The sequence below is a fragment of the Etheostoma spectabile genome, unplaced genomic scaffold (assembly GCF_008692095.1).
Source record: "Etheostoma spectabile isolate EspeVRDwgs_2016 unplaced genomic scaffold, UIUC_Espe_1.0 scaffold00001392, whole genome shotgun sequence".
Classification (NCBI taxonomy): Eukaryota; Metazoa; Chordata; class Actinopteri; order Perciformes; family Percidae; genus Etheostoma; species Etheostoma spectabile.
In genome coordinates, this window is record NW_022602744.1 from 117150 (window position 1) to 135768 (window position 18619).

General features: G+C 41.2%; 1 protein-coding gene and 5 non-coding genes across 6 annotated transcripts; all 6 read left to right on the forward strand.

The window, feature by feature from the left end:
• Positions 1 to 738: 738 nt before the first annotated feature.
• LOC116674991 (zinc finger protein 239-like) lies at positions 739 to 6922 on the forward strand (the record flags this gene model as incomplete). Its single annotated transcript, XM_032507138.1, has 2 exons — positions 739 to 756; positions 5677 to 6922. Coding segments are annotated over 2 exons (729 nt in total), but the record flags the coding sequence as incomplete, so codon positions are not given.
• A 422-nt stretch (positions 6923 to 7344) lies between these two features.
• On the forward strand, positions 7345 to 7415 carry trnaa-ugc (transfer RNA alanine (anticodon UGC)). The gene has a single exon. It is a non-coding gene; the product is annotated as a tRNA-Ala (tRNA).
• A 541-nt stretch (positions 7416 to 7956) lies between these two features.
• trnaa-ugc (transfer RNA alanine (anticodon UGC)) lies at positions 7957 to 8028 on the forward strand. The gene has a single exon. It is a non-coding gene; the product is annotated as a tRNA-Ala (tRNA).
• A 1858-nt stretch (positions 8029 to 9886) lies between these two features.
• On the forward strand, positions 9887 to 10105 carry LOC116674994 (small nucleolar RNA U3). The gene has a single exon (XR_004328268.1). It is a non-coding gene; the product is annotated as a small nucleolar RNA U3 (small nucleolar RNA).
• Positions 10106 to 17067: 6962 nt separating this feature from the next.
• Positions 17068 to 17149, forward strand: trnas-aga (transfer RNA serine (anticodon AGA)). Its single transcript has one exon. It is a non-coding gene; the product is annotated as a tRNA-Ser (tRNA).
• A 989-nt stretch (positions 17150 to 18138) lies between these two features.
• Positions 18139 to 18226, forward strand: trnay-gua (transfer RNA tyrosine (anticodon GUA)). Its single transcript is given in 2 exon segments — positions 18139 to 18175; positions 18191 to 18226. It is a non-coding gene; the product is annotated as a tRNA-Tyr (tRNA).
• The last annotated feature ends 393 nt before the right edge of the window (positions 18227 to 18619 follow it).

Consider the following 18619-nt stretch of genomic DNA (forward strand, 5'->3'; position numbering starts at 1 on the left):
CACCGCTACGTCTCCTCAGGTTAGATGTTGAGTTGTTGACCGCTCACATGACGTTTGATTGTGACGTCTTTGCTTTGCTACGACTGTAAAGCTAACCTGTCCCGCTGCTGAAACGAGTATGGTCACGTGACTGCACAACGACGTGTGATTGGTTAAGCACAGTCACGTGGTAGAGCCTTCAGCGGAAGACTCTCTCTCTCTCTCTCTGTCAAAATAAAACATTAAAATGAGACGTACGCTGGGGTAAAAACAATGAAGCGTAGTAACGAGCTCATTGTAGCCTAATGTAGCGGAGTAAGAGTACCGGTTATTTTTCACTAATCTACTCAAGTAAAAGTAAAAGTATAGTGATTTAAAACTACTCCTAGAAGTACAATTTTTTCAAAAACTTACTCAAGTAAATGTAACGGAGTAAATGTAACTCGTTACTACCCACCTCTGGCATGGTATCATGCCCTCAAAGTTGAAGGCTTGGTATTTTGACACTACGTTGCAGACCAACAAATAACCTTACAAGATGGCAATAGAAAAAAGGAATAATAGGAATGATAATTAGAGTGAGAATGGATTGTCTAAAAACAAAGTGTGAGGAGATGTTCTTCTGTCTGCACTCACCTTTCCAGTGAGGAGAACACATGGGAGCCACAAGACAACCTGGACCTGGACCTTATCACCGAGTACATGCAGAAACACAAGGAGACGGAGGAGAAGAAGAAGAAGAAGGAGGGCAAGAGGAAAGGTGTCAAGAAGGAGGAGGTGAGTGAAAGAAAAAGGGTACTCCAGACTGAAGAGTCCCAGAAATCTAATCTCAATATTAACAAATGTACACAGAGGGTTTCACAAATGTCTTTTAGAATTTATATATTATACCGTTATTCCTCAAAGAAAAACCGGTAGTCAATTAAACTGCGGCCCTCTGATAGTGGCCGGGGGGGCAACACGGATAAATAAAGGGCGGGAAAAATCAGTGCGGATAATCTCCTCTGTGCCTTTCTCATAATGTGCAGTCAAATTTATCGTAATGTACATTTCTACCAATTTAACTTAACAGATTCAACAATATATTCACACTTTCTTTTTCTGGATTATGGTTCTCATGTAAAGTATTTTTTGACCCAATTTAGATTTTTGATCTTATTAAGCTAATTAGCTTGATTTCAGTGCAGGGGGGTCGGAGGACAAACTGTCTGCGGCTCCTAGACCCAAAAAGAGCAGTTTCCCTCTCATCAGTCCCTAGAATGTTGCTCCATTTCTCCGTTGGCCAGTCAATGTGTCCTTTGGTTGTTTCCCACGTCGGTCTGGTGTTGGATGCCATTTCAAGGCATTTGAAATCATTTTGCAGAGCAGCTTATAATCTTCTGCACTTCTGTTTTCCCCTCTCATATCAACTTTTTAATCAAAGTCCTCTGTTCCTCAGAGCAATGTCTGGAACGAGCCATTTTGCTGAGTATTTCAGTGTGAAATGCACTATAACCAGCATGCACAGCATGTTCTTCCTTCCTTCCTTCCTTAAATATGTATATACAGTATATAGATTAAATATGGGCCATAACTGACACCTGTTTCTTCACAGCTCACTAATTAAACACAAGACTGCTATTATTTTGAACATGCTCCTTTCAATTACAGATTCAATTCCACAGAATGAGCAGCATGCATGTCATGACTATTGGTTTTCTAGGACTCTACAACACTTACTAGTAAATTATTTGCCATGTAGAAATATCACTTTTACCAAAAAATAGGTTTCATGAGTTTAGTGATGCTTTTATTTTGAACACAACTGTACATCAAAGCTATTTTTTAAACATCCATGACCACAACATATGCGCCTGTGTTTTCCAGAAGCGTCAGTGATGCTCAGCAGTTTTATTCCAGAGCACAGCAGAAAGTTCTGCTGAGCTTCAGAAATGCTTGATGAAATGGAGCTTGTGTGGACAATACCACATTACACTACCATATTACTTATTTACACAATACTGCTGGCTAAACAAGTTTGATTTAGCAAAAACAACAACCTAAAACAAAAGCTCAACTGGTGCCCTTCATTGCTAATGCCTATCAGGGACAATGGTTCCAATTTACTTTACTGGAGAAGAGCTGTTCCAGCAACATGAAGACAACACGGTAACCCCTACAGATTAGATTAGATTCAACTTTATTGTCATAACACATGTACAGGTACAAGGCAACGAAATGCAGGTTGGGTCTAACCAGAAGTGCAATAGCAGTAAGTGCAGGATATACAATGGTATAAGTGCACATGTATATGTACTGAATAAATATAGAAATGAATACTATTATAAACAGAATTTGACAGATAGATTTTTCCTATGACTATAATATATAGATAACAAGTATTGTGAGCAAGATTTACAGCTGAATATACAGGTGGATATTACTATAAGTAGAAATTGTACAGATATATACAATGAACATAATATACTAATGGTTTACAGAGTTTACAGGTGAATATGTACCATGAATATATATACACAGACGGCTATTATGGACAGAATTTTACAGATAGATATATATAATAAGTTAGGCTAAAATGAGCTGTATAACAATGTTTAAAGGTAGTAGAAATAAAGTTTGGGCAGAAACTATCCAAATTAAAGTGCAGTGGAAAGTAATTTCATATTACAGTTAAAGTACGGTAGTGCAGATGTATATGTAAACAATTGGTACTGTAAATAAACAGTCAGCAGTGCAAATTGAAATACCAGTCAAGGTAAGTAGTGCAAAAAAGATGCATATATAAACAGTTGTTACTATAGTAACAGTCAGCAGTGCAGGTGAACATTATACTATTGCAGATAACAAAATGGAGGCAGGTGTGAGGAGGGAGAGGAGAGTCTATCAGTATATGAGGGGATTGGGATCAGTGAGGATTAGAGTTCAATAAAGAGACTGCTCTGGGGAAGAAACTGTTCTTTAGTCTGCTGGTCCTGGTCCGGAGGACCCTGAACCGCCTGCCGGAGGGCAGGAGAGAAAACAGTCTGTGGGCTGGGTGAGAGGAGTCCTTCAGGATGCTGCGAGCTCGATGCAGACAGCGTTTCTTCTGGATGTGCTCGATGGCGGGTAGTGGAGTCCCAGTGATGCGCTGGGCGGTTTTCACCACCCGCTGCAGTGCCTTGCGCTCTGCCACAGAACAGCTCCCATACCACACTGTTGCACAGTTGGTCAGGATGCTTTCTATTGCACAGCGATAGAAGTTCACAAGGATAGTTGAGGAAAGCTGATTCTTCCTCAGTGTCCTCAGGAAGAAAAGGCGCTGGTGAGCCTTCTTGACCAGGCAGGAGGTGTTGGTTGACCAGGACATGTTCGCCGAGATGTGGATCCCCATGGCCCCAGTGCCATGGAAACTTCATCCTCTGTGCTCCTATTGCTACGGTAGGCGAACTGGTGTGAGTCCAATGTTGATGGTAGCGAGTCTTTTAGGTGTGCCAGGACCAGCCGCTCAAAGCACTTCATTACGATGGGTGTGAATTCTACAGGGCCGTAGTCGTTAAGGCACTTCGGGCTGGAGTGTTTTGGCACTGGCACAATGGAAGTACATTTAAAGCATGTTGGTACAGCTGCTTGGGCCAGAGACAGGTTGAAAATGTCTGTAAAAACCCCAGGGAGCTACTCCGCACATGCCCTGAGTACGCGTCCAGGGATGTTATCCGGTCCAGCAGCCTTGTGCGTGCGGATCCTGCTCAGTGCCTTGCAGACGTCTGTGGAGGAGAGTGTGATGGGGGGGTGGTCGACTGAGGGTTTGAGCTTGTTGGCAGTTTCTCTGTTGTCTCTTTCAAAGCAAGCATAAAAGTCATTCAGCTCGTTCAGGAAGTTGACATCAGTGGCTGCGGGGGTGGAGTGAGTGGGTTTGTAGTCACTGATGGCCTGAATGCCCAGCCACATGCGTCGAGGGTCAGCGTTGGAGAAGTGTCCCTCTATCTTCAGCTTGTAGCAGTGCTTTGCCTCTTTGATGCCCCTTTTCAGATTTACCCTGGATGTGCTATAGGCCTGTGCGTCTCCTGATCTGAAGGCAGTATTGCGTCTTCAATAGGAGTCGCAATTTCCAGTTCATCCATGGCATCTGATTTGGGTATGTGGTGATCTCCTTCTGGGTTGTAACAGTGTCTATGGTGGTGTTAATATAATCCAGTACAGAGGAGGTGTAGCAGTCAATGTCCGTGTGAGAGCCACTGGTGGCTTGAGAAGCAAACATACTCCAGTCTGTGTGTAGAAACCTTTCCTGAAGTGATGAATCTGCTCCGGCAGGCCAGACCTTGATGGTCTTCACTGATGGCTTCACGCGATTGATGAGGTGCATATTTGGGGGTGAGGAACCAGATACCAGTGAAAGCTAAAAATCTGTGGGAATATGTTATATTTACAACTTTTCCAGCACTAAAATCCCGGATGATCCCCCATTTGTTACCGGCTGGCTAAAGGTTGGCAACAAAATGGAGGCCACACATAAATTGATCTTCCTGCTTCTGGCGAGAGCAGACGTGTTTTTCCTCCTCTCCCCTCTTATCTTAGCTTGGCTCCTTCCCAGTCTGTCTACCCTGTCTTGTGGAATCTCTTTTTCTCTTTTTTCTTTGTCCCCTGCCTGCTGTTTTCCTGAAACATTCGAAATGGAATTGATTAACTGGTCACTCAGCGCTATTGACAAGATTTTTTTCATCTAAACATGCTTCTCCGGGGGAGCCACAATGTCCGAGTGGAACGTTCCCTGCAGGCTACGCTCGCGATTCCTGGGGGGATTGGCAGGTGGTCTGCCTGGACGTGCTCACTGTGGAAGACGTTGAAGATATTTGGATAATTGGAATTCTGTTGGTGGGGCTCCTGATCATCGGCCTTGGGGTCTCGCTGACCTATCGTAAAATTGGTAACACAGCCGCCAGCAAATTTACCCACAAGCTGTCTGGGGAACTTATGACGCTGAGGTCGGTAACCATTGAGTGATGGACATTGATTCGGATAAATTCTACCGAGTCAACCTAAATTGGACTGCAACTGATCAACTACCCGCACCCCCCTCCCCGCAACCCTTCACCCGAGCAGGAAAACAACCAGCAGCTGGCCATTCTATCTCGTCCTGTGCTCTGGTTATCTCTTCAAGGCCACGCCGATGAACTGAGCTTTTAACAACACAGACAGTTTGATGCTCACATTGCACACACAACTCACTATCTCACACACCCACCATACACTCCCTCCCCCATCCCGCCCCACATCCATATGTCTGCCTCAATTTTGTGTATCTCACACCCCCTCTATATGCCACTTCAAAAAATTCCTTCATGTATCCACATGAACTGTGTGTTGTCTTGTGCATTACATTGTGATGTTTGTATTACCATGTTGCTGTCAGCATATATCGTTTTCAGGGAGTGCGTGTGGCGGCGCTTGTATTAGCAGTATTGGCATGCTCCAAACGGTATTTTGTTGCCTTGTACATGTGTAATGACAATAAAGTTATCTATCTATCTATCTATCTATCTATCTAAAAGTAGTTTATCACAAACTAACGAACACCGGATGTTACATTTTTTAAGAAAGGTAATTAGTCAGTCAAACAATGTTCCATAGACATGCTCTAAATGTTGTTTCTAGTTTAAGATGGAGCTCTACAGCATGGCACCTCACTAACTCACTCTCTTGGTTTTTCTCTGTTGATAGAAACGGAGAGGAAGAGGAGTCAGACGTCACCGCTGTCAGCACTGTGACAAATCCTTCACAACATCAGGATATTTAAAGATTCATCAGAGAGTTCACACTGGTGAGAAGCCTTACAGCTGTGATCAATGTGGGGCAGCTTTCACACAACAGAGTGCCCTGAAAAGACATCAACGCATTCACACTGGAGAGAAACTGTACAGCTGTGATCAATGTGGGGAAACTTTTTCTCGTGGTGATGCCCTTAAAGCTCACCAGCGCATTCACACTGGAGAGAAGCCGTACAGCTGTGAACAATGTGGGGAAACCTTTTCTCATAGTAGTTACCTTATAATACATCAACGCATTCACACTGAAGAGAAGCCGTACAGCTGTGAACAATGTGGAAAAACCTTTACTAATATTAGTCACCTTAAAAGACACCAGCGCATTCACACTGGAGAGAAGCCGTACTGGTGTGAACAATGTGGGGAAACGTTTTCTCAGCATAGTAACCTTAAAACTCACCAGCGTATTCACACTGGAGAGAAGCCGTACAGCTGTGAAGAATGTGGGGAAACCTTTTCTTTGAAGCGTAACCTTGAAACTCACCAGCGCATTCACACTGGAGAGAGGCCGTACTGGTGTGAACAATGTGGGGAAACCTTTTCTCATAGTAGTAGCCTTAAAAGACACCAGCGCGTTCACACTACCTCGTTCCAAACCGAAACTTGAACTCAGTATAGAGCAAACTTCTGTAGAGCAAAGAGAAGAGGCTAAACTTTTGGGTGTGATAATTGACAAGAGATTGTTGGGACAAACATGTTCAGAAGCTGGTAACTAAAATGGGCAACACCTTGTCAGTTATTAAAAGGTGTGCAAACATCTTCACACCACAGATACGTAAAAAAGTTCTTCAGGTTTTGTTTTTTTCACATATGGATTACTGCTCAATAGTGTGGTCCAGCACTTCAGCAATTAATATGAAAAAATTACAAGTGATTCAGAATAAAGCTGCACGTGTGGCTCTCTTGTGTTGGTTTAGATCAAATGTTGATAACATGCATGAACAACTCTCATGGCTTAAAGTTAAAAATAGATTTGTGTATTCGCTAATGTTTTTTTTTACATAACATAACAAATAAAAAACCTTTTACTTTATACACAAAACTGTCCTTTAGTACTGCTATACATCATTATCCAACGAGGCGTGCAGTAGGAGGGAGTTTTATTTTACCTAAAGTGAAAACTAAATCAATTCAGCGTTCTGTCGGGTACAGAGCGATGTGTGAATGGAACTCTCTCCAACGAATATCAAACACAACTCTCAGTATGGTTTAAAAAATCACTTAGACATATTTATTTCAAAGGAATTAAATATGTAATTTAAAATTAGTTTGTTATAGGGCTTTTGTTATCTATTTCTAAATTGATTTATCTATTCAGAGTAGTGTCTTTTATTTATTCTTGTATAAATTGCGTTAACTTTAAGATTTAATTATGGTTAGTATTTTCTAATTTATGTCTGTGTGTGTGTAATGAAATGTCACAAAGAGTATTCAAAGAAAGGATTGTAGGACCCCAGGAAGAAAAGCTTTTAGTTCATGCTGAAGCTAATGGGGATCCAAATAAAACAAACAAACAAGTTTACTTCAACATTTTTCCGGGTAGGGGTTTCTGTAGAAACATTCAGGGGATGTAGCTCAGTGGTAGAGCGCATGCTTTGCATGTATGAGGCCCGGGTTCAATCCCCGGCATCTCCAACAAGTGTTCTGTTACAACAGTCTGTAAAAGAGCTGCAAACCTCTTATTCTGAAAGACCAAAGTATTAAAAGGCAATCTCCTTGTGTTCATGGTAATTAATGCAAAAATCAGTCTCAATGACCAGATGTGTTGCAAGATTTGCAGTGAACAGTGCATTGTCCTAATGGGGATCAAATGAAACAAACAAACAAAATGCATTACCACTTTTGCATCAAGGAAATGTGATCAGTCAGTGACTAGAAGGGCAATGTTCTAGTAGTTTGTTTGGCATGTAGTGTTTTTATGGCAACACTGCCAGATTGAGCTGTCTGATTATTTTGAACAATAGACTACTTTTGACGCAAAACATTTTACCAAAATTGGAAATGAATTTTGGTAAAAAGGAAATGCAGCTTGGATTTGTCACTGACTTGAAAGGCTATGGTCAGGTAGATCGTCATGGGGTCTTTTCATGGCTCCACTGACCGAGTCAGTTTTCCGATAGCGTTCTTCTCATATTCAATGATCTTAGAAAAAGTAAAAGAAATTCGGAAACATTGAGGGGATGTAGCTCAGTGGTAGAGCGCATGCTTTGCATGTATGAGGACCTGGGTTCAATCCCCGGCATCTCCAGCTGGTAGTCCTTGTCCAGTCTGTCAAAGAGTTGCAGAAGCTCTTATTCTGAAAGAGAAAATGAAACAATGCAGCGAGTATTAAAAGGCCATAAAGTGGATGATGAACTTATCAAGTGTCTAAAAACTCGGTGCACTTTACCCATGTCCTGCTTTACTCAACAATTGAAAAGGATTAGTGCATATTTGAATAGCACAGTGTTGTGAGTTGCCGTGACCTCCTTGCATTTATGGTAATTAATGCAAAATCAGTCTCAAGGCCCAGATGTGTATCAAGATTTGCAGTGAACATTGCTTTGCCCAGTGATGGTGGTATAGTGGTGAGCATAGCTGTCTTCCAAGCAATTCACCTGGGTTTGATTCCCAGCCATTGCATTAGTTTTCATTTTGGGATTACTTGCTTTATTTGTGAAGACTAGCCAGAAAGGTTACTCGCCCAACCCAATTTGATAAAATATTAGATCTCTGTTATGGTACAAATAAGGGAGCATATCAATCAATCAAGCTGCCTCCACGAGGATCCACAGACACAGGAAGTGCACTACGATTTGCACTCTGACCGTGTCTGGTAACTACTACTAACCTGTTGAAAAGTTTATCAACAGAGCAGAAAGCAGCAGAAAGGCAACAGGTGTGTTACTTTTCGAGTATGATTTATATCGTAGCAGTGCAAGCATTTATCCCAGGTTTGATTTCCAGCCACCTGCAGTTGCATTTACAGGTTTTGAAGCCATATACAACATTACCATTACATGTTTTACCCAGGTTTCTTCTTTTATTCAGTGATATTTCAATTTCCTTGCGGAAGTCATCCCAAAAGGATTAATAAAGATATGTCTAAGTCTATCTCAGAAAAAACTTTTAAAAATCTGAAAATCTTCAGGGGATGTAGCTCAGTGGTAGAGCTCATGCTTTACATGTATGAGGACCTGGCATCTCCAGCAGGTATTATGGTAGAGTCTTTAAAAGAGCTGCAGAAGATATTACCTCCTGTGGTAATCTGACTGGTAGGGTTATAGAACGTAGTGGTAGACTAAGACCTCCTGTGACACAAACTAAGCAGTATGCTCTCTCTTTTATACCTCAGACTATCAGACAGCACAACAAGCACTTTAAATGTACATGTTTTACAGTCTCCATTTTACTGTATTTATGTACTTGTACTGTAATATATTTATTGTATTACGCTCCAGTTTTTATGGGTGTCATGGTGGTTATGAGCACCGTAGCTTCCATTTTTATAGATGAAACTTGTCATGCCAGCAGGCATTACAGAAATTAATGCTTTGTTAAACACCAACAAACAGGAAATACACTTAGCTCACATACAAAGCACAGGAAATAGCAGAGGATGGTTTCGATCCACCGACCTCTGGGTTATGGGCCCAGCACGCTTCCGCTGCGCCACTCTGCTCTACTGCTTGTGGCAATGGGCTGGAAAATATGTAATTGACATTTTTGAGGCGAGGTTTGGGATCCTGTGGCAACCAAGGCTCCAACAGCTTACGGGTTGTAAAGTTAAACATTTGGTAGACCTTTCTACTATCTTTTATGTGAGCTTCCTGATTACTCACACATTGACTATTCACAAGTAACACTTGTGATTGGCTGGTGTTTAATGCAAAGAAAGGACTGGAGCATTTATTGTAGAGAATAAGTATGCTGACACTGAAGTATTGAGACAACAGTGACTGAAAATCTAATTCAATCTACATATGGGTCTTCTTAAAGATCTAAATAGATTTTCTCACCTCAGAGTCATCTGGAGCACGTAACGATTAGCTTCTGTCCCTCTGAACCCTGAGTGACAATCACTCTGTAGTGAATGAGATGCAGTTCCCCCCCCCCTCAGTCTAACCAAGACTATACTTTCAGGGATCGTTTCTAGAGATTCTGACTTGAGGAATGTGTTTCTAAAGTGTTAGGTCTCGCTGACCACGATGATGATGAGTTGTGATATTCCTTTCTGAGCGTGAAGCTGACAGAGAGTAATGATTCACTTCATATGCTCTCTGTCATTGATGATTGTTCTTTGCTTCTTTATGGAGTATTGAGGAAAGGAATATGATCAGAATGGTAGTAGTAGATATGTGGAAAACTAACATGTGTGAAGGTAACAAAACCTGCTAAGCTTTCTAATTAACTGAAGTTATAATCGGTCTCAAAGTATGTTTGGTCCATGGTGAACAAGGTTACTTGAAAGGGTTAACACCTTCTTTCTTGACTTCGTAATACCTTATGTCCAGTGTAAAAATATAAACTGAGTTAAGCCATAATTCATTTTCATTTCTACCTTTGCTTTTCCTACTTTGACATGTCAAAAAGGTGCATTGTTTGAAAGCCCATCTCTACACATCCATGTTCCACTCCCACAGGTGTTTCCACTTGACTAATCAGACTGTGTGGCCTTTACAGGCTCAGCTTGATTGACATGTATTAAAGGGGTGGAACGGTCCACTGAGGTCCCTGTGGACGGGATGGCATGTTGTAACGAGGTTTGAGTACATACAGCAAATACTTGAAGCCAGGTTACTTCACGAGTGGATACGGGGCATTGAAGGTGATGTGTAAATCCTGATTGATTCAGTGATTTTTTTTGGCCCTGTTTGTATTTGGATCTAAAGGCTGGTTAACCACTGTAGGGAGGAGACGTTGGACAGTTTTTTTGTCTCGTTCCAGTGATTGGCATGTCTGGGTGAAGGCGTTGGATATGCGTTAGCATGTTTGATGTATTTCCACTCACGCACCAACAACGCCGACCCACAGTCCTGGTTCTATCCACCACTTTCTCACCTGTACTACTGGAACTGACTGGGAAACCAAATTTTCCCCGTGGGTCGCCACCACTCGCCGTAGGAGAGGCTGCTCTTCCTTAGTGCTGCTGGCTCGGACTCATATGAAGGGAAATATGGGGCAAAAGGTGAGAGCTAGCAGAACAAAAAAATCTGAACTTATGTGTAAATTTGCAATTGTAAAAATAAAAATTTCAGGGTTCTATCACCAGATGAGAGACACCTCTGTCCGTCTTATTCATGTAGCATGGAAGCTACCGTTAGCTAACTAGCCAACGGCCGGGCCAACTCACAATCAGACTGAACAATGTTCTTGAAAAAAATGCTAATAAACAATACAAAAAATAAAAAACAACACAGCAATATATTTCTTGTCCTGCCTATGCACCACCTGTCTGTACTTTGTATCTCACATTGCACTTTTCTGGTTAGACACAAACTGCATTTCATTGTCTTTGTACTTGTACTCTGCACAATGACAATAAAGTTGAATCTAATCTAATAAAAAAAAAAAGATGGATGTCTTTGCACAAGAGCAGTACACACAAGTATGCGCCGTTTGGGACGTCATTTTCTCTAACTCCAGTAACTGTGTGTGCTCAGCAACTTCCTATTATTTAACCTTCTGAGACCTAAGGTCATTTTTATAGCTCATTGTCCGTCTGCTTCTATTTCTATAAAAGCTTGTAAAACCTCAACCCTGGTGTCTCCAGTCAAGATCAACATCATTTCTTTCAGAACAAACTGGTTATTAGGATATTTGTGCTGCACTGAGGTCACTTGAATTTTAAAAATGGTTGTAGGACCTTAAAGGGAACGTGAATCTTCCAATTATGTATTGATATCACACACAGAGCAGTACGAGCTGAGCCAGTCTCCTCTAAAACACTTCTCGTATGTCCTGGGAGTCAAGAAATAAACATTAGAACTTATACAACTATGCATTTATTTTTAGCTTAATTTACCCAACAGAACAGCTTTGGAGTCATTGGAATGAGTTGAAGTGTGGTCGTCTCGCTCCCCCCTAGCACCTGTGAGCTGAAACCCCCCCCCCCTTGCGACTTTCAGTTAGCGTGTCGCCGACTCAGCGTCAGGAAGTGTAGCGTGATATCAGGTCTTGCTAACAAGATAGCGATGGATTTCTTTTGGTGTTTTTCACAGTATCGTCATGACTGAGCCGGTAAAAGGGAAACAGAAACTTAAGAAAGCATTGTTGGAGGAACAGAAAAGAAACTGCAGACTGACAGAGGGAAGAGTCAGACACACAGAGGCTGCCTAATATTTTCAGAAGCTGGAGGTGGAGCTCAATAGACAATACCACGAGAAAAAAGTGAGAAAACAGCCAAGAATGGCCAGAACTGCATTGCTCCCCTTTAATTGAAGTGTTTTCCTCTTCACTGAGGTGTTGGAACAGTAGCTGAGAGTGATGGTCTGCCAATGAGGCAAATTTTGAGCCCGTTGGCATGCCAACACCATCTACAGTAGGTAAATCACTGGCTACTATAGGAGTACCTCATACCTTTTACAGGTTCAGTGGTTAATAGTTATGGTCAAATGAAGCTTCATTAAGCTTTCTGAACAATGTCTTCATTTTCTGAACACATTCACTCAGTGTGTTTTAAATGTAATGTGCTGTATTTATATAGCGCTTTTCCAGTCTTAACACTGCTCAAAGCGCTTTACATCTACAGGGAACATTCACCATTCACACACATTCACCACTGTGGCCGGGGCTGCCGTACAAGGTGCCACCTTTCATCAGATAAACATTCAACACATTCACACTCCGATGCGCAGCACCGGGGCAACTCGGGGTTCAGTGGAAGGACACTTCGACAATGACTGCACGGGCGGTGATCGAACCACCAACCTTCCGATTGGCAGGCAACCGCTCTACCACTGAGCCACAGCCGCCCCTAACTTGTGATTGGCTTGTTGGCTTATTATTGGTTGTGGATCTGTGATTGCCCAAGAGGTGCTCTCAGTCCAGCAACTCTCCCGCTCATCTTTGTTAGTTTTACTCTGTCCAGCATAAATCACTGACACCATACCTCGCACTCATCCATGCATACACATTCACCTCTGACTAAACTGACTACCACCATCATTGAATTATCATTTCTTCTGTTGTGGTCATGTTCTCGTGTTTCCTTCAACCTTGCACACGGTCTTTTGTCCTGGCCTTTTCATGGGGTCATGACAAAGCATCTAGGGTCGGTGTTTTAAAAACAAAGAAAACACAACTGAAGCTGAAAATGCAGTGACAGGTGGATGAACACTGGCACAAGCACATGAATGGAAGTTGTAATTCTGTTGTTTCGTCTGACATTGAGACCCTAGTCGACCCAGTCCAAACCATCGCGGTAAGCCTCACTGGGTGTCCAAACTAAAATGAAAAGAGGAAACTTGGTAGACTCCTTACTGATGTTTACATCTGTACTCACTATGCCCTTTTTTTAAAGCACCAGCCAATCACAAGTGTTATATGTGAATAATCAATGTGTGAGTAATCAGGAAGCATAAAAGATAGTGGCAAGGTCTACCAAATGTTTAACTTTACAACCCATAAACTGTTCCTTCAAAATGTGGATCACAAATTATCCAGACCATAGGTTTAAAGAGCAGAGTGGCGCAGCGGAAGCGTGCTGGGCACATAACCCAGAGGTCAATGGATCGAAACCATCCTCTGCTAATTGCCATGCTTTGTGACTGGACTGTACTGCACACCTGATCACATTTACCAACGCATCTGTTGCTGCAAGTGTCTGAAGTTATACGTTTCCATCTGCTGAAAAGTACACTCTTAATGGTATGTCAGGTTATTTCATCCATAAACACAAAACAATAAATATACTACAATACTGTAAATAGATAAATAGAAACTGTAAATCATGTACATTTAAAGTGCTTGTTGTGTTGTCTGATACTCTGAGGTATTAAAAAGGGGGCATACCGCTTAGTTTGTGTTACAGGAGGTCTTGGGCTGAATCTCATTTCTCTATCTCACCCCTTTCCCTTGTTTTTGCGGGTTCACGCGAAACCTAGTGTTGTCCCAATACTCTTTTTGAACAAGGGAAAAGGGGTGTATGGCCCTTGGAACCATAGACAGTGAAATACAAAATCAAGGGAGGACGTGAGCTTACTTGAAGCAGGAGGAAACAGCAGCTGATCCACTTTGGGGCTGAAAGCGAGCAGAAGTTTCTTAAATAATGTGTTCATGTTGTACCCATTCATTATTGCATTGGTACTGTGTTATTGTAATCATTTGTAATTAATTCTTGTTCATGCACTTGGTTGGCACTTGGTTTTGATACAAGACACTGATGAAATGTGTGTGTGTGTGTGTGTGTTTGTGGGGGGAGGGGGGGAGGGTTACTGGCCAACAGGCATCAGACTTGTCAGGAATATCAGAACAGCTGTAGTTAATTTGTTTGTGGTCTAGTGTGTATTTTTTTTGGTTTTACACATTTGAGTGCCTTTTTATGTGTGTGACATGTTAGTTATGGTTCTAATGGTTGATAACGGTTCGTTAATATAATATATATTTTTTAATGTTTTTGCCTATTATGTTTAATTTATCACCAATAAAGACAGATTTTTGTCAACAAAATGTTTTTCTGAACACCAATGACATTCAAAACGGTGATAACTGAAACAGATATACAACACATCATGTATACAGAGTGTATATGTATGTTTACATGATACATGCGTATACACATATGTATTGCAAACAGACCTAAGTACTACACAGATAAGAACATCTGCCTCTGCAACACCAAAGTGAACATAAAATAACTATAAAATATATAAATATATACATGCATATGACACTGTTGTCAAAACCTACACAGTCAACAGACAGAGACGGCATCTTGGAAGTTTGTGATTAATACTGTATGATGATGTAACCAAGTGGTGTCCCATTTTATAGGGGTATGTTTTCACCCCTACCCTACCCCCTACCTAGCTCAGTGGTAGAGCGCATGCTTTCCATGTATGAGGACCTGGCATCTCCAGCAGGTATTATGGTAGAGTCTTTAAAAGAGCTGCAGAAGATATTACCTCCTGTGGTAATCTGACTGGTAGGGTTATAGAACGTAGTGGTAGACTAAGACCTCCTGTGGTAATCTGACTGGTAGACAGCACAACAAGCACTTTAAACATACATGTTTTACTTGCTATTTTACAGTGTTTATGTACTTGTACTGTGGTATATGTATTGTGTTATGCTGCAGTTTTTATGGGTGTTACATATTATGAGCACTGTAGTTTCCATTTTTATGGAAGAAATAAACTTGACATGCCATTAAGTTTACTCTTCAACAGGTGGAGACATTTCACTTCAGACACTTAACAGATGCTTGTTAACAGCCTGGACATAGACTTAATGCAAATGCAAAGCATAGGAAGTAGCAGAGGATGGTTTCGGTCCATCGACCTCTGGGTTATGGGCCCAGCACGCTTCCGCTGCGCCACTCTGCTCTGCATGGCTCAAACAAAAGAAATAGTAATTAACTATGATTTTACACGCGCCGAAAGCGGGACTAATGTGCGACGCAAACTTCTACACAATTCAGTGTAATAATAATCTAATTCAGAGCAAAATACCGTAGGGTGCCTGCCACGTCCACACGTGGTGCTGCTCCTCGGTGAATGAGACACTACTCTCTGAGAGAGAAGCTCCGATTTCTCCTGTTGCCAGAGTCTTAAAGCAAAAACCATTTTATCTCGTAAGAGACTTGTTGTTCTTGCACATAACCGTGTTCCTGTTGCTCCTCACACAGAGAGTGAAATCACGTTAGTAAATGTCTGGTCTTGACATGTTTACAACTTGATCGTGTTTTTCAGCATATTGTTTAGGTAGTTTGTTTCCCCATCCTGTATATATTCAAATATTTGTTCTTTTAATCTTATTATTATTATTTTTTCATGTATATGTACGTATGTTTCATTTATATTTTTAGTCTGTACTGTGTGACTGTTGTACGCTGCTGTAACACTATAATTTCCCTTTTTTTGGATCAATAAATATCTATCTATCTATCTATCTATCTATCTATCTATCTATCTATCTATCTATCTATCTATCTATCTATCTATCAACTCATCGAAGCAGAAGCGAAAATCCAAATGTCACATTCCTTGCTAGGTCTACACAATGTTGTGATGTTAAAACGTAATTTCATTCCTCTTTGGTGTTGCATTGCGATAACAAATAGCTACATTTGTGTAAAGTAATCAACAGGCTTATGCCCGTGTTGAGTAGGGAGGGAAATGTAATGCATACCCCTACGTTTTATCTTCTAATATTTATCATGAAACGAGGAAGCGATATAGAGCCCCAATTAAACAGAAAGTGAGAAAAACAGCAGTGAGAGAAACAAATCAAGGGACTGAAGAGCAGGAAGAGGGAGAGCCAGAGGAGTTTGGGGAGAGGGCATGTGATGAAAGGGAGAGATCTGACACAGAGAGGGATATTCCAGAGGGTGAGGAGGATGAAGAAGAGGGTGAGGAAGATGAAGAAGAGGGTAAGGAGAATGAAGAGCATGAAAAAGAGAGTGAGGAGAAAGAAAACATAAATGGGACAGAGAGAGGAACAGCCAGAGGGACAGCAAGTGGATCCATGTGGATCAAGTACTGCACCATCAGGTTTGTGATGAAGAAGGTTCTTACTATTTTCAAAGCAGTGCAATTACAATTTCATTGTAGGTCTGCTGTGTCCTTAAAATGGTGCTTTCTGCTGGAAAAATTCTTTTTTTGTGTCAATACAGCTCTGTTTCTTTTTTTTTAGTACATACTTGGCCTACATTTTGAAATGCATGCAGGTATACATGCATACAGTGCTATGCATGCTTTTAGGAACCCATGCTGAAGTTGACTAAAAAGAGGAATTAAAAAAATCATATTTTGGAAAGTGATCTTAATGCCTTAATTTAATAAAAAGGAAAAAGCCAACCTTTAAGTATACCAAATGCATTGTCCAGTGATGGTGGTATAGTGGTGAGCATAGCAGTAGTTTTCTTTGTGTGGTTACTTGCTTTATTTGTCACGAAGTAACCAGAAAGGTTACTTGCCCAACCCAATTGGAAAAAATATTAGATCTCTGTTATAGTACAAATAAGGGAGCATATCAATCAATCAAGCTGCCTCCACGAGGATCCACAGACACAGGCAGTGCACTACGATTTGCAATTTGTTTAAAGTTTATGAACATTTGAGCAAACATATACAGTACTGCTTTTCAGGTTGTTGTGGCCGAGTGGTTAAGGCGATGGACTAGAAATCCATTGGGGTCTCCCCGCGCAGGTTCAAATCCTGCTGACAACGAAAAGTTATCTTTAAGAATGGCAGCAAACAAATGACACCTCACGGTTTACCAAATTGCAGATGTGCCTTCACAAACAATATTGTGTTATCTCATAGGTACTGGAAACACCAATGTATTTCTTGTCTGTGTTACAAGATTTGCAGTGAACGTTGTATTGTCAACAGGTGTGTTACTTTTTGACTATGATTTATACCATAGCAGTGCAATTATTTTTCCCAGGTTTGATTTCCAGTCACCACAGTTGCATTTACAGGTTTTGAAGCCATATACAACATTAACATTACATGTTTTCCCCAGGTTTCTTCTTTTATTCAGTGATATTTCAATATCCTTGTGGGAGTCATCCCAAAAGGATTAATAAAAATAAGTCTAAGTCTATCTCGGAAAAAAGTTTTAAAAAATCTGAAAATCTTCAGGGGATGTAGCTTTTGGCTTTTTCCTTGCAAAGGTTTTTTTTCCAACAACATTAACAAGCATACCATTAGTTACGGTGCCGGTGTTTGTCACGATGTGGAGAGCTAATACTTGCAGGTAGTGTGGCCGGGTGGTCTAAGGTGCTGGATTAAGGTTCCAGAATCATCCATCCATCACCTTGCTGAGATTGTTCCATGTTAACCTGAGGTTCAACAAGTAATTGTGATAATCTCTATATTGATCAAAATAATCGTGATTATCACTTTGGCCATAATCGTGCAGCCCAAAGAGATCTAATGTTTTATCAAACCAGGTTTGGCAAGTAACCTTTCTGCTGACTTCTTGTTAAAAAAGCAAGTAACATCACTCAAAGAAAGCTACTGCGATGGCTGGGAATTGAAGCCAGGTCAACTGCTTGGAAGGCAGCTATGCTCACCACTATACCACCATCACTAGACAATACAATGTTCACTTCAAATCTTCTAATACATCTGGGCATTGAGACTGAAAGTGCGTCCAGGGGTCCTGTGTTATCACATTCACAAGAATGGGAAGTGCATGTATGTGTGCGCTCCCTTCGATAGCTCAGTTGGTAGAGCGGAGGACTGTAGAGGCAAAAAGCTGAAATCCTTAGGTCGCTGGTTCAACTCCGGCTCGAAGGAGAAGTTTTTTTCCAGAGTTTCCCTTCAGGGATCAATAAAGTATTTCTGATTCTGATGTAGAGATGGACAGACGACCCAAAAACCTAATACTTCTTGCCGAGACATGACATGAAACAAAAAAAAGAGGTGTGGTAGATATGAGCGCAAAAATCCTTTTACGACAGGCTTTACATGAGATTCATGAAACGTTCGTATCACACCAATCAGAGCGTAAGAATGATCGTACATTGATAAATGCAGCGGCTGGAAAGCGACTTGATTTTGCCACTAAGAAGTGATAGTAGTATTTTGATGAATTTGCGTCACGTACGACACTCTTTTCCATCACATTCAATAAATAAACCAGATTGTTCAATCCATTCCTCTACTTCTATGCAAAGTAGTCTCATCCAG